At 40.8% G+C, this 23,923-nt stretch overlaps 1 protein-coding gene across 1 annotated transcript in view; it reads left to right on the plus strand.

Annotated features, from left to right (window-relative positions):
* Positions 1–23,923, plus strand: part of LOC117470712 (TGF-beta receptor type-2-like) — a 39,888-nt gene that overhangs the window by 13,961 nt on the left and 2,004 nt on the right. Inside the window, exons 4-9 of the mRNA XM_034115556.1 lie at positions 6,830–7,122; positions 7,211–7,459; positions 8,205–8,318; positions 8,586–8,723; positions 15,114–15,255; positions 22,916–23,043. Coding sequence (XP_033971447.1) covers positions 6,830–7,122; positions 7,211–7,459; positions 8,205–8,318; positions 8,586–8,723; positions 15,114–15,255; positions 22,916–23,043 — 1,064 coding nt within the window. The remainder of the gene's footprint in view (positions 1–6,829; positions 7,123–7,210; positions 7,460–8,204; positions 8,319–8,585; positions 8,724–15,113; positions 15,256–22,915; positions 23,044–23,923) is intronic.

A 23,923-nucleotide genomic window follows, 5' to 3' on the forward strand; every position in this document is an offset into this window, starting at 1 on the left:
CATATCAGAAAAGCAATATATTACTTATAGTACTTTGTCAGGCTTAATATTTATCTGTAGATAGATACCCCCAAAGCTTTTTTCTTATTTAAAAGAAGACCTTAACCTAAAGTATTCTTTAATGTTTAAATAAAGGTTAATAAGTTTGTCTGTTTTGCACATCCTCCTGTTAATATCTTTGGACAACCGGCACTAAACTGTTTTATTGTAGAGATCACTTACAGTATCTTCTTGATATTTTATATTCTATATTTCTATCATTGACCTTCTACTTTCCCCCTATGAAAGTATGTACTCTTAATATTTTTTTCATCAAATATAACATATTCAACAAAAAAGTTCAATAACGTGCTTTGATCCCTAGGCGGTGCGGGTTAAAAAACTGTCAAGTTTAAAGTGTTAACACAACAAATTATACTTTGTATTATTAGTGTAGGACACTTATGTGTATAACATCTGAAGATGTGTAGTTTTATTCATGTTTTTACATAATTTTACAGCATATTGCTATATTATTTGACATGTTTTACTTCTACACATTAATATCTGATTTGTAAAACATCACAGACAGAAAGGTATATCCGTCATTTAATGGTAAGCTATTGAAATTCTGAATCCATAGATGTGTCTCCCATCACCCAAATCCCCTGACTATTCTCTCAACTCAGTATTTACATTCTTATATTCTAAGAAAATCAGTAATATCTTTAAAAACTACAAGTCCCTGTCTATCAGCTGTGCACTGCTACCTATCTACCAATTGGATCAAATATAAAAGTCAGCCGAATTAGTATTGATACTGCAAGGAGACGTATTGTGTGAAGAGAAATTGAAGATGTTGTTTAATTGCTGATATATTTATGATCCACGTCACGTATACAGTTTCGGTGGCAGTTCTTCCAGTTTGTCCAGAAGTCTTCTAATCAGGGCTCTATAAATAGAGAACTACGGCAGATGTGTAATATTTAATGCAGCCGAACCGTGTATTACAATGCCGTTATGTGATGACTTCCAAAGAGAAAAGCAAGCACACTCGGAATAAAGTATTATTATTTTTATTTTTTTTAATGTTTTAATGTTTTTCGGATTTCATATCGCATAAACACCATATCCCAACATGCATTGCGGCTAAAACATCCAGTCACCGAGCTTGAACCATAGCTGAGGATCTTGGGTAATCAGTTCAGTGGGTGTGTATCGCACGTCTGTTTACTTTCAGGTGACTTTATTTTTAAATTCAGTTCCTGACGGACGGCAAAAAAGCCTGATATTATAGAATTAAACAAATAAATAAAAACAAGGATAATTGTGTGTTATTGTTGAGTAAACAACAGTGTGTTATTTAGAAAAGAATAACAAATTAGAAGGAAAAAAAGATTTTAAAAAATACAGATTTCAGTATTCTGAGGCTCTGAGGCTTTCCTCACGGACGGCAAAGAAAGTCCGACATTATACGATTTAAAATAAAAACAATAATCGTTGCTTGATATTGAGTAAGAAAATTGTTTTATGAACCACACAGCTTCTGGTCTTCCAAGACCCGACCGGACAAAAAGACGTGGTGCAGGCACGAAACATACTACCAATAGAAATACATTGCTTTTAAAATCGTTCTGTGTGACACGAAAAAAAAAGGGGAAAATCGTGTTGGTGAACACGAATCAATAGATTAAATGTCGTGACTATAACACAAAATGCCGTAAAACTGGGATGGATTATATTGTGAGTCTTGTAGTAACAAATGCAGCCACCAAATTATCTTCTTTTTACCAGATTTCATGAAATGTATGTGTTGCAGTTATGTTATTTTATTAGCTTTTGTTGCAATTCAAGCAAAACATAAGGATGTGAACACCAAACCTGAACGCTTCAAAATAAAATTGTGGCAAGTTAAGTAGTTTGTTTAAAAAATAATATTTATGTCTGTCAATCTTCATCCCTGAAACACACACACACACACACACACACACACACACACACACACACACACACACACACACACACACACACACACACACACACACACACACACACACACACACACACACACACACACACACACACACACACACACACACACACACACACACACAGCCCTGAGGGTTTGGGTTGCTGTTCCTTCCTCCCATTGAGGACGCATGCAGGAAGTCCTTGTTTGTGTATTGGACCGCTGCCATGTCTTATTCCTCTTCACATGCCTCACATTGTTCTCCCCCAGCATTACATTCTCATGGCGTGCATGTAGTAGTGTTTGTGCTCTGGAATCCACACTTGTGGAATCCAATGTGTCTGAATGAGTGTGTTTGTGCAACCAAAAATGTGCTACAACTGTCATCGTGCGGAGGGGAACATTGTGATCCCACAGGAGAAAACACTAACAGGGATTGTTGGTTTTAAACGGACTCCTCAGTGGAGGCCTTAGAGGTTAATCATTGTCCGAACCCAACGGTTTGACAACCATAAACCTCTGGGAGCAAGAGGCAATATTTTGGGATTCTGGTGTAGCTAAAAGATCATCTGAGCCAAGACTTCCTCCTACGTGAGCCAGTCAATTGTTATCATTCAATTAGCAACTTGAGATGTGAGAATTAATTCGGAGTTAGGAGACGAAGATGTCACACACCGGATTGTGTTACAGGACGCCAATTTACAAGCGAATAAAAAGATGAAAGCAGAGCTGATGTTAATCAAAGCATCATCATACCTTACCATACCAGATGTATAAAGTATTGTATTTAGATTCTCATGATGATAATGATTCTGATCTGAAATACACTGTTTCATCACACAACAGCCCGGTATCAATTTCAATTCAACAGAGGTTGCAATTGAAGTTCCAGTATATGAGAATGAATGTACATATTAGTTTATTGGAATTTTAGGAGGGAAGAGCATCGAGACAAACAGCTGGTGGAGCAGTTCTCTCCAGTAAACCTTTATAAATAAGACAAGCTGGACCTTAATAGGATTCACCATCCTTCATGCACGTCTTAAAGAAGACATATTATGCTATTCTTAGGTACATCTCTGTCTTTTGTGCCTCTACTGTAATATGTTTACATACTTTTGCATAAATCTGAAGTGGAGTGTGTGGGAGAGAAACTCCCTCTGGAGGGAACACAGGGGATGTTAGCCTTTGCTCACCGTTTACATGCACACAAACCTATAACACTACAGGAAAGGGAAAACCCCAAAAAGCATAATAGGGCCCCTTTAATGTATCTACTACATCTGTTCCATTGATATTAGTCATGTTTCACTTTTAATGATACACTGCAGAAAAGAGTCAAACTGTTTTGCACTATTCCAAGCCTTTGGGGAAACACTAAAAGGTAATGGTGCACTTTTTAGTTTTTAGTTTGCTGAAATGTTTACATTTTTGTACTAATGTTATCTCCATCAAGGAGGAAGGTATCTGTTCTGTGTGACCCTGATAAGTTAATTCTGTATAAGGCGTGGACAGAATTGAGGTGTTAATCTTGTCTGTTCCAGCTTATCTGCATTGTTTTCTATTAGTATTTGATCTAAATGGAGTCATGTGCTGAGCTGGGCCTCAGTGACACACATTCAGACAGATGTCCAGGTGATTTGGAGTAGACTAACAAGGCCTCTCAGTCAGTGTTAGTCACACAAGTGCTTTGGGAACTAGTTTAATTGGAAAGGGAGGCACTGATAGTAAATACTGCCCTGTCATGGTAACATGCTTGGTGCGTATGCATTGTTTTTACGGCATGCTTCCAGGCAGCCAATGATCATAAGATTAAGATCTAAATGATTTATTTCTGACATGGATTCATTTAGTCACACGCTCCAAGTCATTTAGTAGGTTATTCTGATATCCTTCATGATGAACGATATCTTCCTCATGACACGATGTGGGGATTTTTGATGATATTCCGATGAAGGAAAAGAAGAACAAGAGATACAAATAAGACAACATTTATTAACATGTCTTCTTGATACAGTGACAAAGAGGAAGAGGAGGAGATGGATACGGAACGATGTAGGAAAAAGTGTCTCTGTGCATGTTCCTAGATCTCAATCTTATTTTTATATTTCCTCACGAACTGTGGAATCTTGGCTTGCAGACACCAGTCATCGAGTCACACAGATTTAGAGACATGACTCAAGCAGCCCAACAAGAAGGCAGTGTGAGGCAAAATAAACCATTTGAGATGGAGATGGAGACGCAGGAACAGACACAGAGAGATGCTGGAGTGGTGGAGAGATGTAAGCCTTGTTTATGCAGCAGTGTGGGTAGTAAAGACAAAGAGTGGATGTGATGTTCCCTTCAGTCAGGGTCACCAGCCTCCCTGTGGCAGGATTCCTCCATGCCCCACCAGAATATGATACCAGTCTGGATAAAAGCAAGTTATTAATAAACATTCACCAGAGTGGAAACTCCACAGTGAAAGATGGTAAACAACTTTTAATACAGGGGTCATGCAGCGACATATAATCAATACATGATACTGTACATAGATCATGGAAACTGAAAACACAGTGTCACCTTTCAGGAGTGCTATGCTGAACAACAGTCACCAAAAGCAGAGGTGGAAGAAGTACTCAGATCTTGTACTTAAGTAAAAGTAGAACCACCACAGAATAGGAATACTCTGTTACAAGTAAAAGTCCTGCAGTCAAAATGTTTAGAGTACAAAAGTATTAGCATCAAAATATACTTAAAGTACCAAAAGTAGTCATTGTGCAGATTTGGTCCATTTCAGAATAATATATATGATATGTTTTATAATGATTGATCATGAAAGTGTTCTCAAAGCTGGTAAAGGTGCAGCTAGTTGTAATGACTTTGTATACTGCAGGGTAGCTTGTGAATTTACTCCAGGTGGAACTAAAGTCTGATTTAAGAGTTCTTGATTTTCTTTGTGCGCTATGACTTCATACTGAGCTTACATTTTAAAGTCATGAACACTGTCTTTCTCATTTGTCCTGTATTTATTGTACCCCTCTCCTAAAATAACTGGCCCAAGCACAGCCCCCCCTCCCCCCTAGTAAAATTGGTCTCGACCTGCTACTGGATGCCAAATAAAAAATATAGTAAAATATATATTTAGAAATATTTATTTGAATGAGCATAAGAGGGGTTCAAATATTTTACATAATAGGTCAACACCACTGATCTTCTTAAAATGATGATGTTTTTGCATAAAACATCTTTTTACTTTCATTTAATCATTGAGAGACAGACTGAGAGACCGACTGAAAGACACAGTACAAATCAGTAATAATACATATTAACTTATTGTTTTGTTGGAAAGTCTGTGATGTGTGACTTCATGGAGCAGAGCACATGTTGTTTTCATTGAGCAAGCCTCAAGAATGACTGTGGTGGGCTTGCTTGTGTTGGACTGACAGTATGAGTGTTGGGAGGAGAATGCAGTATTCTGCATGCTGCATGCAGCAACCCAATTAGGTGTGTCCTTCAAAGACCTGTGCCTACATCACCGCATTCCCTTTTAGTTAAGTCTCTGGAAATGGAAATGGGGAATTTTGTTTTGGGAGGCGAAGAGGAAGGGTGTATCCAAAAAGGTTTTATGAGTGCTGGATCAAACATGGCATTAAGGGAATCCAGACTCTGTTTGTACTTTATACTATTTTAATTGTGATGGAAACAACTGGCAAAACAAGAAATGGTTTTCATTTTCAGTCAGTGTACATGGAACATATTTGTCACAGATGTAGAACTCATCAAAATACTTAATCAAAACTGTAACATCTATAAAACATGACATTGTCTGACAGCTGATCAGTTTTGAATGTTTGAATGGATACGAAGGAGCAGCCACAGTGAGCTGCTCCATGAAAAGCTGCTTGTGACAGGCTGCATGTCTGCAACTTCTCTACAAGGTAGCCAAGTCCTCATCATACACTGCGGCTGTGTGGAACTCTGCTGGCCCTGTGTGCAACATGAAATCTGACAGTAGTTGTTTATGGGATGGTGGAAAAATTACACTTTTTTCTTCATTTAAACCACCTGAGTTTGTCTGGCTGTGTTGTAAGAACATACACAGTTGATCTATGGTGTGTGTGCATGTGTGTAACAACACAAAACAAAAAAAGACCCAGAAAGTCACTGTATCCAAAAAGGAAGCGCAGAATGAGGCCTTTATTTCAAAATAAAATAAGTAAAACAGCTACTGCTATCAATACTTAGTGCTGGCAATAATAGCATTGGGGCTGGCATCAAGCGCTTGGACAGGGTTTTTCTAGTTCAAACTAACTGTCATCATCAGAAGGTGATTCCACAAATGGACTGAACAGCTATACAGTATATGTTAAGGTAATGTGTACTACACATATAACAGGTTTACCTTTAGCCATAGCCACGCCTTTTCAGTTATGTAAAGTAGTTATGTAAAGCTAATATTCCAAACCTAAATTCTGTGGTAAACCCTAACCAACCAAAGCGAGGCTAATGCTCGGCTACTAATTAGTTCTCTCTCAATTTGAAAGGCAAATTGAAGCTGTTACTTGAAGAACTGGGTCTGCATTAACAGTTTTCAAACTGTCCTAACTAAAACGACTTTGAGTGTTGTTCTTTGACTTTGCATTGTCCACTTATTGGCAGTTCAAAGACCTCAATGGCAAAAATATAAATAAATAAATAAAGATTGAGATAAAAGCTGTTGGTTTTACCCTCCTACCTTTGTCAATCTTGTGCATAGTGTATGCGTTAATCAAATAGTCCTAATGAATTATCTCATTGATTTCTCAAATGTTTGACCTTTCCAATTTTTGGTTTAGTTTATGAGACCCTTCATACTCTCCACGTATGTTATGGTCATCTTCTGCCTTCTGTCTTTTACAGTTTTGGATCCAACCCCAGACGACCCCCTGGTGTCGGTTCTGCTGGTGAGCCTGGTGCCTCTGCTGGTGATGGGGATTGTGGTTGTGGGAATGTTCCACTGGTACCGAGCCTATCGGCAGCGCGGGATCCGAGAATGGGAGAGCAACATTAAGAAGCGCAAGCCCAAAGCCGCGGGGCTGGACTGCGACGCCTGCGCCATCATGATGGATGACGACGGATCGGACAGCAGCTCCACGCACGCCAACAGCCTCAACCACAACACCGAGCCGCTGCCTATAGAGCTGGAACTGCTGGTACAGAACTAGTTGTACTTCAGTTATTCTTTTATTTCCAAGTTAACTGAAATTCTCTCTAAAATCCTAACATTTGATCTTGTCCCAGGTGGGGAAGGGTCGCTTCGCCCAGGTGTACAAGGCCAAGCTGAAGCAGAGTACCTCAGATCAGTTTGAAACAGTCGCTGTGAAGATCTTCCCCTACGAGGAATACGCCTCCTGGAAGAACGAGAAGGACATTTTCTCCAACACAGACCTGCGACACGAAAATGTCCTCCATTTCCTCACAGCTGAGGAGAGGAAGGTGGAGAAACAGTACTGGATCATCACGGCCTTCCACCACAGAGGAAATCTACAGGTGAGGCTGATAGTGACAGGAAACCATACATTAGTGCGAGGAAGTATTTCAACTCTGCTGTACTCCAACACATCCATATGTTCTGTGTGCAAAATCTAAATTGGTAAGTGACTAATAATTAAAGCTGTCAGATAAAAATATCCCTCTGAGATGTAGAAATAAAAAATAAAGTACAGGTATTTTAAATTTGTACTTAAATACAGTACGTAAGTTAATTACTAAATTAAATTCCACCACAGGTAAACTGCAATTCCTACCGATTTTTTTTTTTTCATTCCTAAGTTTCAGGAATAAGTACTCGGATCTGTAAAAGTACAAATACTATTTTCTTAAAGTACTTCATTATTGGCAAAAGACCTGATTTCAAAATGTTACTAAAGTAAAAGTACCAAAGTATTAGCATCAAAGTGTAGTACTCATTCTGCACAATGGCCCATTTCAGGATAATAAAAAGTACAGAAGTATTATCAAGTGTACTAAAAGTATCAAAAGTAAAAGTACTCATTATGCAGCATGGATCATGTACAAGGTAACAAGTAACTATAAGTGTTAACGAAATGTAATGTATTAAAAAGTAACATTTTTCCTCTAAGATGTAGTAGAGTAGAAGTATTAAGTAGCATTTAATGGAAATACTCCCTAAATGACCAAAATGTCAATACTTGAGTAAAGTACTTAGTTACTTTTCATCACTGGTTTCATCATGAATCAGTTTTAACCATCCCATGTTCCCTGTGCCCTCCAGGAGCACCTGACGCGTCATGTGATCAGCTGGGAGGAGCTGCAGGTGCTGGGCATGTCTCTGTCCCAGGGGGTGGCCCACCTCCACAGTGACCGCCTGCTCTGTGGACGGCCTAAGGTACGACTGAGTGAATATATCCTGTTGACAGACAGCATATCAGAGCTTAGAAATACCAACCATAATCACCATCATCATGTCAAATAGCTACAGAAAGAAAAGCACCTATACAAGTTCATGCTGTAATGATCGTCATTAAACAAACACTCTTGAGCCTCATTGGCTATTGGCTATTGTCTAGTGTAATGAACACAATGAAATGTCATTATATGTAAATGTTTTATTTAATTGGTTCTTTTGACACCCATACTGCTGTTGTGCCTAAAGGTGCCCATAGTGCATCGGGACCTGAAGAGCTCCAACATCCTGGTGAAGAACGACCTGACGCTGTGCCTCAGTGACTTCGGGCTGGCTCTCCGTTTGGACAGCTGTCTGACTGTGGATGACCTCGCCAACAGTGGACAGGTCTGATTTTATTCCTTTATAATATGACTTAACACGCTTTTTATCATTCAACATGTGTTATCCACTGACTTAGTTTGCTCTTTTGTATTTGAGCAAGACATTGGAGTTCTACCTGCAGTCTTCTAGATCAGAATAGCAGCAAATGATTCAAAGCCTGCAACTTTCCCCTCCAGACTGTATAGTGGTCAATGTGTGGTCCATGGCTATATAATAAAGGGAACTGGATACAGCGTTGAAGGCGGGGCCCTGTCATTTCTAAGAAAGTTGCTCAATGGCGCATGAAGCCAAAATGGCCTGACTCTCCAGAACAAAAATACCCGTTACAGCCACTCTCAGCTCAATCAAATGAATGGAGAGGGGAAATAACTCTGGAATTGGCCTTTAGCACATCTTATAACTTTTAGGCCTTAATGATTGAAAGTCCTGGGGGCTTGTTTGATACAGCTGTTTTTTATGTTCTTATCTTTCCAGGGTTCCCGCGGGTTTTTAAAAAGTCTTAAATTTGATAATCTGAATTTAAGGCCTTAAAAAGGTCTTAAATATGACCACAAAAATAAAAAAGGTCTTAAATATGATTTAGAAGGTCTTAAAAATTATGGGATTTGAAAGGTACTTCTGTGTTGCGATCGCGTCTAAATGTGTTTTGGGGGAAATGTCCGGGCTGCAAAGTGACCAGTACGGTAAGAGCCTTTCAGTTGCCCCCAACAATTTATTTCGGAAAAATTATGTATTGAAGTCAATGTGCCACGAATTACACATATGATGTTTGTCAATTTAAAAGATAATTTTGCAAGTCAAAAAAAAAAAAATGTGTCGTAAAACTGTGAAGTAACACATTTGTTTGTGTGAAACGCTCAATGAACTACATCTCTGGTCAACAACACACGTCACCAAGATGGCCGTCACTACTGTCTTGTCAACAAAACGATTGACTACCCTCACTATCACCACAATGAAACACGTCCTGAAGAAAGTCATGCAAAGCTGCCTGCCTGCCTTCCTTTGATTCTCTCTGAACTGCCTGGTCGTTTTAATGTTTAATGTCAACCATTTGTGCAGATAGCATGAAGTAGAGAAGATCGCTAGCGTTAGCGTTAGCATTTCTCCCCGGGGCTTAAATTGTGTATTATAGAATGATCACACCGGTGACAGTACTCTTCAAAGGGTTCATGAAATATGACTACTACTCTTACTGTTTAACATTTTTGGGTTACTTAATGTTACTTCATGTTAAGGCTAATAAAAATGACAAGGCTGTAATGCTAACTAACGTGCTAGCTACTAGCTAGGTAGCTAACTTGATCAAGCCACTCCTGGTCCTTTCATCAGACGGGAAGCGAAAGAACGAGCAAGACCCATTGCTGGTATAATAACAACCTGGTACTAAGCACACAGGCATCTTGTTAAAGTTATCTTATCTTAGCCAGCGCCATATAGATAGATTATATCTATATGGCGCTGATCTTAGCTATGTCTTAGTGGAGGAAAACAATTGGGACATCACTTACGCGACTCTGGGATTTGTAGTCTTTCTAGTTACGTATTTTTCCGAGTCTTATATTTCAACAGTTTTGCGACAAACTGTGACTTTTTTGACATGGAAATTATTTTTTAAGATTGACAAACATCATATGTGTAATTCATGGCACAATTCAAATGGGATCGAAAGATAAGTTTTCTCTCTCCATTGACTTCAATACATTATTTTTCCAAAATAAGGTCCCATGGGGCGGAAGTAGATGGGCGTGACTTCGCCACTCTATAGAAATAAATCAAAATGGAACCAGTAATCACTAACTTTGTTTCCCCCGGCCCCTTATTGGAGAACACCCAGCTAGTAACCTAGCAACCAAGCTTCAGCTAGCGGCAGTCAGAAACTCATGTATCTTAGAATCTACTTACAAATAAATATGGGGAAGTGTAAGTTCAACCGTATTTGGTTGGAAAACATCGAATTTAGTGCTTGGTTGAAACCAGTGGAGGGGAACGTGTTTGAAGCCCGCTGCACCTTTTGCAAAATAAATTAGCGTTTGTTTTGCTAATGTAGCGTTAGCTAGTGCAGCGTTAGCTAGTGCAGCAGCTCCCGCAACACCACCGGGGGACCTCCGGGTGACGTTTGGGTCTACGTCAACCCTAAAAGCGGAGGTGCTGTAGACCAGTGGTTCTCAACTGGTCAGGCCTCGGGACCCACTTTTTACTTGGTCAATACATCGCGACCCAACATTTTGAAGCACTCAAATAAAATCATGCTGTAATATACGCTTTTCAGCATACAATATTAATTAAAGTTTAGTACAGTGAATATATCCCTTATATCCAGGGCTGGACTGGGACAGCAAATCGGCCCTGGCATTTAGACCCAGACCGGCCCAAATCCATAAAACAAACGAATAGTAGCGGTTCCTGACAAGAAGAATAACTCAGTATAATTATAAAAAACGCTATTATTATCCTTTTTACGTACCAGGGGCAAACAAAACTAATACATACCACAAGTATGTGTAACTATCAATCATTAGAAATTAGACCTTCAAACCCTCTCACAAAGCGAACAGTGACCGAGCACTAATAGGGGGGTCTGGGGGGGTATGCCCCCCACAGAAGAAAAGTTTTAAAAATAACCCCTTAAATGATGACTTCTAGTGAATTTAGGGGGGGGGGGACCCTATAGTGCCCTGCCTCCCCTTTCTATGACAACACAATAGAGATAGGACCAGATGAGTCTACAGGATGAGTCGACGGCATCTTTTTTATATACATTGACGCTTTCATTTAATTTTTCCATCCTTTTTTTAATCGCTGTAATTGTATTGCCTTTTTCATCTGTACACACGACACCTATTGCACGTCTGTCCGTCCTGGGAGAGGGATCCCTCTTCTGTTGCTCTCACAGAGGTTTCTTCCTACTTCCCACTGTTAATTGTGGGGTCTGTTTTGGGGAGTTTTTCCTTGAGCGCTGCAAGGGTCTAAGGACAGAGGATGTCGTACCTGTACACACTGTGAAGCCCTCTGAGACAAATTGTAATTTGTGATATTGGGCTATATAAATAAAATGTGATTGATTGACGCACGCAAGGGGCTATAGTGCAAGTCTTAGGCGGCTGGTTTCTCAGAACCTCACAGAGCACACAGAACTGAAGGAACACAGGTTTAACCAAAAATACTATCCACTGTCTTTATTTTTTTTCCTGAGAATAGGTTTGAAAGAGACAGATTTAAATTTACAAAGAGAGTTGAAGCAACATTTGACAGAAATCCCACATAAATTACAAAAGTACACAACTAGCAAGATATATATACTGTATATATATACTGTACACACAAAGTAACTTATATACTAGACTGAAATAACTAAAATGAATGCTTGTTGTGGAGAGGGGCACTATGTCCAGCGTCCATTCCTCTCTGTGTGTGTGTGTGTGTGTGTGTGTGTGTGTGTGTGTGTGTGTGTGTGTGTGTGTGTGTGTGTGTGTGTGTGTGTGTGTGTGTGTGTGTGTGTGTGTGTGTGTCTGTTTGCATGTGTGAGTGTAGTTGGGGGGCTTTGGGAGAGTCAAAAAGGATGCAGGTGACCTCTTTGGTCCCTGATAGAGGTCCATACAAATAGGCATTGACATAACAATACCACACAGTTAATGGTCAAAACTACATGTGTGCCTACATTTTTTCTTCTATTTCTATATTATTCATTCTATATATTGTCAATCAAAACTACCGCAAAAAGCTGACTATAAACATTTTGTTCAGGTCCCAAAAGACCACTGTTGCCCTTATAAACACATAAGTAAATAAACTAAACAAAACAAGCTGCCAGCTGACAGTAATTGTTCATGAATGGTGGTTAACAAAATAATGACATTCTTTCAATGAGACAACGTATCAGAGTCCCATTAAGCTATATTTTAACTTGCCAGGGAAAACCTAAAATAGCCAGCTTACTAGCTTGTAGGCTAACGAATGTTTCTCTAATAATATGTGTCTTATTAGTGCTTCATCAAGGGGATATTAATGGGTTCCAGAACTACAGAGTATCATAACCTTAATAATAATCTTTTCCTAATTTTCTTAGCTTCTGCTTACCGCGAGTTCTCCTCCCTCTCCCCACTCGCGCGGATCTCTCTCCCTCTCATCATCTTCCTCACCACCACCAATATCGGCCACGGGTGCTGAATATGGACCTGCACCTGTACTAAACATGTCGGTTATTTTGACACAAGCGGCAACATCAGCATGAAGGGCCTGCTTTTTTCTTGCCCGCAATTTTTCTGCTCCCCCTTTTCGCTTGGCCTTCGTCTTCGCCTTCGCCTTCTCCATTTCTAACTCGAACTTTTTTTTTTCTCGAAAAAAAAGGCGATTTGGCTTCAACGGCCGGCTCACCTCCTGGGGGCGTGATTTAATGATGCACACCGAGCGGCCCAAAGGGGGAGGTGATTAAAGATTTGATTGGGCCGGCCCAGTGTCAATTACTAAAAACATTTAAACAGAGGGCCAATCTACCCGTCTTATGGGCCGGGACTTCAGAAAAAAAAAAAAATGACGTGTCGGCCCAAAAGGCACGTCGGCCCACCGGGAAAATGCCCGGTATGCCAGATGGCCAGTCCAGCCCTGCTTATATCCCTTCACAGAACTAAAGTATGATTTAAAAAAAGGTTTAATGAGATTTTGGAATCAAAGCTGAACTATATAAAAAGGCACACATGCTGAACACCCAACCCCAGAAGGGGGGTCTGGGGGGATTCTCCCCCCAGGAGATTTTTAGAAATACCAACATAAACTACGCATTCTGGTACACTCTGAGAAGAAAATAACGAAATCTATTACTACCCGACATGTTAATAATATTGTATGCCATTGTTTGTTTTTCACTTTGTTCCGACAGCTGAACTTGCTGCTCCACACAGAGAGAAGAGCAAAGAGGAGATAGTCTGTGTGAATTACTTTAAATTGTGGGTAAGGGTAGGTAGCTCCCATTGTTCTGTGACCTGTCAGTCATCAAACCGGGGGTCATATTTCATCATGTGTTCATTTCTATCTGAAGTTGTACCCATGGATGTATAAAGAAGAGTTCTACCGCAAAGTTATTCTCCGTGGGGACTTCCGGCAACAATCTTGATTCTGATTGGCCAGAAGACTCGAAAAAACATCAGCAAAGATCTTTTATTGAGAAGATGATCACTACGTGACAGAAGTTTTCAAAACCGTTTATGGTCTCCGGTACTTCCAGTCCAACGCCTACTGCATGCACAGCGTTAGAAAATCGGGCCTTCAAAATAAAAGTTTGACTTTTTTCCCAAAAAAAAAAAGAAAATTCCAAATTTTTATTTCAACTTTTTTTTCTTCACTCACACATCCGGGACCCACTCGAAACGGGTTCGCGACCCACTTTTGGGTCGCGACCCACCAGTTGAGAACCACTGCTGTAGACGCTAAATACCGTAGTTAAACACCAATCATACAACAGCAACGATGAAAGATTGTAGCCAAGGCAGCAGAGCTCTGAATATAGCTCTTGTCACTCTCTCACACACACACACACACACACACACACACACACACACACACACACACACACACACACACACACACACACACACACACACACACACACTAGGGCTGCTCGATTATGGCAAAAATCATAATCACGATTATTCATTGACTTTGAAAACATCCATTTATTGAACTTTAAAACAAATAATAATTTGAACAGTATCTTTTTAACTGTTGATTACCCTGAACGTATAATTCAACTGAAAAACCAATACAAAAATGAATTAAATAAATGATATATTTAAATAAATAATATCAAAATAATAAATACCAATAAACAAGATCAACAAATATTTTGGAGCGCACTTCCACAAGCTACTAAACATATATAAATATGATAAATAAAAATAAATTAGACTAAAATTAATTAGATCAAATATGTTGTAGTGCACTGTCACAACCTAGCAAAGCTAAATAATCGTTTTTTTCGATTATGTTGTTTTTGTAATTGTGGCTGGCCAAAATCGTAATTGCGATTAAAATACGATTAATTGCACAGCCCTAACACACACACAAGCACACACACATACACACTTTTTGGCTAACACAGTTCTGTACTGTTATGCTGTTATGTTCAGTCATTGTTCTTATGTTGAACATGAATACATTTACTTTGTAAGTAATTATGGGACGTATTTCTTCTTTCATAGCAATTTTCCTTCATACTTTCTTGCCATGAAATAGGTCTTAAATTATATTCAAAGTGGTCTTAAAAAGGTCTTAAAAAGTCTTAAATTTGAGTTGGTGAAACCTGCAGGAACCCTGTCTTTCTACCTCATGACAGTAAGTGTATGCTATGCTCAGTATTTGTGTGTGTACTTGTGTGTTAACATATCTGTTCTGCAGGTGGGCACGGCACGCTACATGGCTCCAGAGGTGCTGGAGGCCCGACTGAATCTGGAGAACATGGAGTCCTTCAAACAGACGGACATTTACTCCATGGCCCTGGTGCTTTGGGAGATGACTTCGAGGTGTGAAGCTATTGGAGGTCAGTTACAAACATATTCATTTAAAATGACAGTTTAAGGGCATTGGAAGTGTGATGAGAGCACCTGCTGAGGTGAAGTGTAAACCACATGACACTGACAACTGCAGCAGTGGAGGAAGCTGTTCGGCCACTATGAGGAAAGTGAAGTGTCCAAATTAGTCCAGCTCATGTTCGCATTACTCTCATGACACAAGAGTGTTTAAAAAAAACACTCTTTCATACGTTTTACGGAGCATTTGCATCAACTTTTTCTCAAAATAAAGTTATTTTTACATGATTGTGCATACTGTAGTCTGACAACTATATGCACACGCTTCCAAGCAAACACATGGACAGTGCATTTTGGGAATAGAATCATAAAGATTAAATGATAGGACAGTGCTTCCCCTCAGCAGAGGGAACTATTAATCTAATTAAAGATCTAATTAACTTCACGGTATGGAGTAGGTACTTTATTCATATATTCTTGAAAAACTAAAACCTAAATTTAACCCTCAAACTAAATCTTGGACTGGACTAAATGTCCTCACTTTCCAAACATGTAATCTGTTTCAGCACATAAAACTAAAACTGGATCCCACAAATATAGAAGTACACACTTTTCTATTCCGTGTGGTCAGCCCCGCTCCCTCCGCCTAGTGGACTTTTGTAGACAGTCTGAGACTTTTGGAATGGGACGGACACATTCCAACATGCAAGTATGTGTCTGTCTGTGTGTATTTGTGTGTGAGAGAGGAGCATAGAAACAGACAGGAGGTACTACAGGAACACATTCTCTGGCCCAGTTTCTGTGTGTGTGTGTGTGTGTGTGTGTGTGTGTGTGTGTGTGTGTGTGTGTGTGGGGGGGGGGGGGTGTGGGGGGGGGGGGGGTGTGGGAGTGTGTGTCCTCTGTCACCATCCCAACAACAGCAGGCAGGATGGTGGATGGAAATACGACCCTGCGTTGTTGTTGTTGTTAAAGTGTATTCTCTGTGTCTCTGAGCACTTTATTGACTCATCCTGAATTAGCCTGCGGGCGTGGCAGGGTCTGCATGTTCTGAGCTCAGGGTCAGGCAGGGTGATGCGGCGGGGGCCAAGAGTTAGCAGCGTGCTAAGAGAAAGCCTTGTGGTCCATGAGGGGAGACAGAAGACGTGTCAGAGGTAGAAGAAAAGTTTGATATTTGGAGAAATGAACTTTCGTGCTGAGGGAAACATGAGAGGTTAGAGACCCCTCTCTTGTGTCTAGAGATGAAGCCAGGAGACGATTAGCTGAGCATAAATGCTGGAATAAGGGGGAAATATTTGGCTTTGTTCTGTCAATATTTCAAAACTACCAGTGGGTCCAACGTTCATTAATTATTATTTTATAACTTTGTCTATTCCAAACAGAAAAACAAAGATACAGTTCCTTGCTGTAACTATTTCCAGGTGCAGTGACTTGGTGGGGTTTGGTCTGCTAAGAATTAATGAATGAATACATGAACAGTTGTTCATTTTTTTATTGTATTTATTAGTTACAGAATGCAACATTTCAGTTCAAACGCAAACATGATAGAAGTTCTCTACTTGTGAACATTAAACGTTATTGGAGTAGGGAGTTTATGAGAACCAATACTTCAGTAAGTTGAAGCCAGAATTATGAAAACTCAACGTTCTCTACAGCATGCAGATACCGTTGTTCCCAGTAAACCTCCAGGGTGTAAGCTCCTGGTTCACAGTGGTTCTGTAGAGTTGCACTATGCTGCGTTTAAGCTCTATTCAGTAAATACTGTGCAAAGATCAACTATAATGTTGTTTATGTTCAATAGTCTTGTTAAATGTAGGTTTTTGGCAATAAACTTGAAGGAATGCAGTTTATTTGAAAAATGTTTCAAGACTTCTAAGGCTTTATTGTCCTATGCACAATAGCTACTGTACAGTGTCGTTTTGGCAATGAAGATCTTAAGTCTCAGGCTCTTCCGACAATGCAACATAAATATACATCAGACATAAGCAGACAATAAGTCAACTATAAACATGTTAAATAGTATGATAAAATAAAATGTAAAATGTAATGGAATAAAATACTGCATATTGTAATAAAATATGAATAATAATATCATCCTGAGGGATTTCTTCCTGAGCCGCTGGGTGTGGAGGTCCTCTGTGGATGGCAGCTCCGTCCTGGGGATGTGCTGTGCAGTTTTCACCCCCCTCTGTAGAGACTTAGGGTTGAGGGCGGTGCAGCTGCCAATAGTCAGGATGCTCTCTATGGAGCACCTGTAGAAGGTCAGGATGCTCCCTATGGTGCACCTGTAGAAGGTCAGGATGCTCTCTATGGAGCACCTGTAGAAGGTCAGGATGCTCTCTATGGTGCACCTGTAGAAGGTCAGGATCCTCTCTATGGTGCACCTGTAGAGGTCAGGATGCTCTCTATGGAGCACCTGTAGAAGGTCAGGATCCTCTCTATGGTGCACCTGTAGAAGGTCAGGATCCTCTCTATGGTGCACCTGTAGAGGTCAGGATGCTCTCTATGGAGCACCTGTAGAAGGTCAGGATCCTCTCTATGGTGCACCTGTAGAAGGTCAGGATCCTCTCTATGGTGCACCTGTAGAAGGTCAGGATCCTCTCTATGGTGCACCTGTAGAAGGTCAGGATGCTCTCTATGGTGCACCTGTAGAAGGTCAGGATCCTCTCTATGGTGCACCTGTAGAAGGTCTGGATGCTCTCTATGGAGCACCTGTAGAAGGTCAGGATACTCTCTATGGTGCACCTGTAGAAGTTGCAGAGTATCCTGGAGTCCATGTTGAACCTCCTCAGCCTGCGGAGGAAGAAGAGCCGCTGTCGAGCTTTCTTGGTGATGGTGGTGGTGTGAAGAGTCCATGTCAGGTCCTCAGTGATGTGGACACCGAGGAACCTGAAGCTGCTGACTCTCTCTACAGTAGTCCAGTTGATGGAGATGGGGGTGTGTCCCCTTCTTTGTCGCTTCCTGTATCCCGTAATCAGCTCATTATTTTAGCTGACATTGATGGGGGTCGTTGAAGTGTCCTACCTTCAAGATACTGAACCCCAAATTGCTTTCGAAGGCATGGCCAACGATGTGTGTGAATGCTGAGTTGTTCTGTAAAATCCCTGTGTGGCTGCAAAAACTAGAAAAGCGCTTTATAATTGCAGTCAGTTCACATTAACCGTTCTTACGATGTACTTTGTTCTGCATCAATGGGTAATCAGTCTTACCTTACACACTCTTTGAGAATCTTTGACAATCATGGAGCTGTGTTTCTTTCAACATACCAGATCCCAGACATGGCAGCCACAGAGGTTTCTCCTAACCTCCGGGCCACAAAGGTTTCAGACAGTTAATCTGAAAAGGAAACTGGCGTAAACCACTCTCCGCCCCTTAGATTGGAAATACCATGCTTTAACCATGGGCCCCAGACAACCAAGGGGAAAGTGAGACTGAGGCTCTAGTTGCAGAAATATAGAATTGGGAGGGATGAAACCCTCTTTAATGGTCACACATGCAGAGCACACAGCACACACAGTGACATTTGTTCTCTGCTTTTAACCCATCCTAGTACCAGGAGTCTAGTACTAGGAGCAGTGGGCAGCTATTGTACAGCGCCCGGGGAGCAATGGGAGTGAGGGGGGAAGGGGGGTGTCCGGTGCCTTGCTCAAGGGCACCACGGCAGGGCGGGAGGTGAACTGGGACCTCTCCAAGTAGCAGTCCACACTCCATATTTTAGGTCTGGTCGGGGACTTGAACCGGCGACCCTACAGCTCCCAGTCCAAGCCCCTACTGACTGAGCCACTGCTGGATTATGTTCTACAACCAAGGATACAATTATTCACCTAGCTTTCAAATGTCCAGAGCTGCTAAAGAGACGCAGGCTGCACATCTCATATAGCCTCTATGTACTTCTCTATGTCCGAAATACCATCCAGAACTATGAGAGCATGAAATGAGTCCTTTTCCACTACACTCTTGTTTTGATGTTGAAAAAGCTGTAGTTTCAACCTTCTCATTTTAGGTCAGCTTGCTCTCTGCTGTTCTGTGTCTGTGTCTGTACTCAGTCCAGGAAAATGTGTGGTATTTATACCAGCTTCTCGGCAGGAGATCTAAACAGCCCAGAACTGAGCACAGTACCAGTCCTGGAATAAATAACCTCAAGGGCAATAGGCCGGGCCCAGACTGGGTCCTGTTTTAAACACTAAGAGAGGGGGAAGTTCCACATGTCAAAAACAGGAAGTGTGGGCCTGTAGAGTCAGCTTCTCTGCACACAGTCCTGATCCCAGACCTCCAGCTTCCTGTTCAGAGGTTCAGATCCAACCTCACCGGTTCCTGTGTTTGAGGAGGGGCTGACTTAAATACAACTACAGGACCTTTTTTTTTTTTATTGATCAAACTATTCTGCAGATCAACATCAACCGAATATGGTATTTTGTTGATATTAGCAAGCATAGGCATACAAGCTTGGGAGAGCTGTTTCTCCTGGTATGAGAAGGTGGTCCTGTTCTTTGTGTTTGGCTTCAACGACATTTCTGTGTCCAGATATGTTCCTGATTGTTGACTCTGCTTGTCCGAATGCATTTATATAACCATCTCTACTACAAATAATAACAGGAAAAGTTGACGCAGAGGCTCATCGAGCAGGAGCGACATACTGGAGTCCATCTTATCAGGTGGAGACTTCCCTGGAGCCAATCAACTCTCTGAATGTTGATTATTCTCTAAGTATTAGTGAATATCGAGAAGAGAAGCTCCGGGCTGGTTAGGCAAAGGCTGTCCCTTCAGTGTTTCATCAAGTTAATTATCCGGCCATGACTTCCAAAAAATCTTCAGTGTCTGACATCAGGTCGAAGCTCCTCAATAAGACAGTTTAATATTGGCCCGAGTTAACATAACATTCAGTATAAAACCATGCCCACTTCAAGTCTTCTATCCAAGTACAGATACATTAATAGTTACTTTTGTTGGTTGAACAGACACAGGTAATAATGTCTTATATACTTCAAGAATTTATTTTCATTCGGACAGGTTCAGGGTTCTCTGTTAAAATGGCCATGTCATCTCTCCAAAAATATATCTTAACTTTGTAGTGTTATCAAGTGTTCTTTCGAACAAGTTACCATGACACGGTTCCAATTGATGCCTAGGCAGTGTTATATAAAAACAGTATGTTCACAGCTCCAGACTCAGAAAAATGATGGCAAAAATGTTGCAGATGGTGGGTCAGACCACAGTCCAAATGAATGAGGGGATTCAGTAACTTAGAATAAGAGCAGACCCTTGTTTCTGAAACTAAAACATTTCTATCTAGCCCAAGTGGAATTTGAACCAGGCGTTGAAACACATTTTCCTAGTGGCAACATGATGATACTACAACTTCCGTGTCAGTCTGTGACGTCATTGGACCCAAATATACTTTTTCCCGTTGACTTATATAGGGTAAAAGACGTCTGTAAATCAGCGTATATACTTTTAAAAACAAAGTTAACTTTACAGTCTGACCACTTGAATAGCCCTTCATCCAGCCAATCATTAGAGCCTAAAGGATTTAAAATGTGCTAAAAGGCGAGAGCTGGAGATCGAAGGTGGGGCTTAGGGAAAACGCAATGGTGCGACCTCTTTGAGCACAGATACGATTACTTTTACTCTCAAGAGACTCAGGCCATTTTGGCTTCATGCCCCACTGAGCAACTTTCATAGGATTGGACGACGTCCAACCTCCAACGCTCTATCCATTTATCTTTAGACATCCATCATACTAACCCTCACAGTTCTGTCACATCTAAGACTGTTCACACAAGTTAACAAAAGTCAGTGTTTCACAGGTTGTTAAACACAGGACATAGAAACAGTCAGATCAAGAGAGGGTACATGGAACATGATGCCTACACTGTTTGTCAGATATTTGCATATCATGTTCATGTCTCTTTCACCGCAACTGTGTGACTGGGGCTCCAGACCGACTGCAGCTGTTGTGAATTTGGTTTCATGAGGGCTGGACACAGTCCCGGAACTTAGTTTTTAATTTTTCATGGTTTCAGCACTCTCTCTTTTCCCTGCTGGTTTATTTTATTTGGTGTTCTGTACAGTGTGAGGTTGCAACTCCTTTCTTGTTAGCCAAAGCCATTTGTTGCTGAAAAGATGATTGTTCAAGTGCCAGCACATGAATTTTCCCCTTATGTAAACATGTGAAACATTTTATTTCCCACAATCAGCATTATTGCTGCCACAAATTTTGAGGCTTATAAAACTTACATCTCAGCGGTTTGGGCTAGAATGACATCAAACCACGATGCATTTACACTTTATAATCACATTAACTCAGCGTGTCTCCAGCTTCACTTACAGTAGTGCTTTTTTCTATGAAGTAGCTCCATTATGCTTTTTGGGGTTTCCCTTTCCTGTAGTGTGTTACTGTATATCCTCCTGGACCCGAGGAAAAAAAGTGTCTTCCAATTTCCTTTATTTTTTATTTCCTACCTATTTAGGGTTAAAAACCATCTTGTAATTTAGACTTTTTTAATTTAATTTGATTTTTAAATGTTACAGTATGTCCACTGTAGAGGACGTCGGGACCATATTAGTTTGAAAAGACAGCCAAAATGAACAGATAGACTATGTAACGTATTATGGTTATAGAGTGATATTAATAAAATAATACATTCACCTTTATTTAAAACATAAATAAGTAATTGATCTGAACATTGCTGTTTATTTGGTCACTAAAAAACTAGTTTGGTTTTTGGTGAATCTTTCCAGATCTTCAAAGACTTTGTAGTCAATGTACTGGGAAAAGTACCTCATTGACTCCGGTCGGCACGGGCTGTAGGGTCATCTTGACTAGTTTTATGGATGTGGTCTCCACTTGACCATGCTCATAGAAACAAACTTGCATTCCTGAGGCAATTCTCATTTTCATGACTCCACTTAAAATAAAAACAACATACGTGCTACTCTTGGCCCACAGAGGGCCATGTCTTTCCAGCTCGTCCCTATCTGTCTCTCTGTCTGTATCTGTGCGCTCATGGAGCCTCCTGCATCTTTCCCCCCTTCTTCTTGACCCTCTTCTATCCCAGGTGTGAAAGCCTCATCTCTCTCATCATCAGAGAGCTCCAAATCTGAATCTCCCTTAACTATCTGGTACAGAAAATGTCTGCTTCAGTTCCGTCTCCTGCAACAATATTGAGTCATTAAGTCCATGAAGATGGTCCTGACGTCCACTAGAATGGACATTTATAAGAGCTGTTATTTGAAAACTTGAATTATTTAATTGCTTTCAGAACTAATTATATAGTTCCTCACATGTTAATAAACAAGAACATATAGGATTTTCATGGTAAAAATTACAATTATTCAACAATATTTGACTTCTCCTCCTGCTTCTATAACATTTAGTTTTTGGTATGCCAGCCATTTTGGATGAAAAGAAAGAGGAACTTCCCAGCATGCAATTTTAACCAATGACATATCACTGGAAAGACCAGGATGTCCTCTGTACAGTACATCAGGGATTGATAGAGTAGCTCAAAGGAGTAAAAGGAGATGCATGTTAACAACATTTCCACTACAGTGGACATTTTCAATGGGCTGGGTCCCAGGAGGATATAGGTTTGTGTGCATGTAAATGGTCTGCCCCTGTGCTGCCTTCAGCGGGAGATTCTCTCTCACACTGGGTTGTGTTTGTGTTTGCAGAGGTGAAGGACTACGAGCCTGCGTACGGCTCCAAAGTGCGAGAGCACCCCTGTGTGGAGAGCATGAAGGACAACGTGCTGAGAGACAGAGGCAGACCTGAGATCCCCGACAGCTGGCTGCAGCATCAGGTGGGACACACTGCTCACACACACACTGCTCACATACACACTGCTCACACACACACTGCTCACACACACACTGCTCACACACACTGCTCACACAAACACTGCTCACACACACACTGCTCACACACACACTGCTCACACACACACTGCTCACACACACACTGCTCACACACACACTGCTCACACACACACTGCTCACACACACACTGCTCACACACTCTCTGCTCACACACACTCTGCTCACACACTCTCTGCTCACACACTCTCTGCTCACACACTCTCTGCTCACACACTCTGCTCACACACTCTGCTCACACACTCTCTGCTCACACACTCTGCTCACACTCTCTGCTCACACACTCTCTGCTCACACACTCTCTGCTCACACACTCTCTGCTCACACACACTCTGCTCACACACACACTGCTCACACACACACTGCTCACACACACACTGCTCACACACACACTGCTCACACACACACTGCTCACACACACACTGCTCACACACACACTGCTCACACACACACTGACTGCAGCACACAATGCAGATCAATCTGCTTTATGGTTTTCACTTTCTTTGATTCATTTGTTATTTGTGTACTCAGTAGGTGAACCTATATGTAGTGTGTGTGAGCTTAACTTTATGTACTTAACCAAAACAGAGCATTTTCAGTTGGCTCCGATTTGAATTCTGCTTCTGTCTGAATATGCGTAATGAAAGGCAGGTCAAATATCATATCGTCAAATAAGGTCACATTGTTCTGTTGCCTTACATAATACACTTAACTTAAAAAACATCTTATTGATATTTATTTTCTCTTGAATTTATTTGCATTGCATTTGACATTGAGGTCATCCAAAAGTAACAGAAAGTAATCAGG

The sequence above is a fragment of the Trematomus bernacchii genome, unplaced genomic scaffold (assembly GCF_902827165.1).
Source record: "Trematomus bernacchii unplaced genomic scaffold, fTreBer1.1, whole genome shotgun sequence".
Lineage (NCBI taxonomy): Eukaryota > Metazoa > Chordata > Actinopteri > Perciformes > Nototheniidae > Trematomus > Trematomus bernacchii.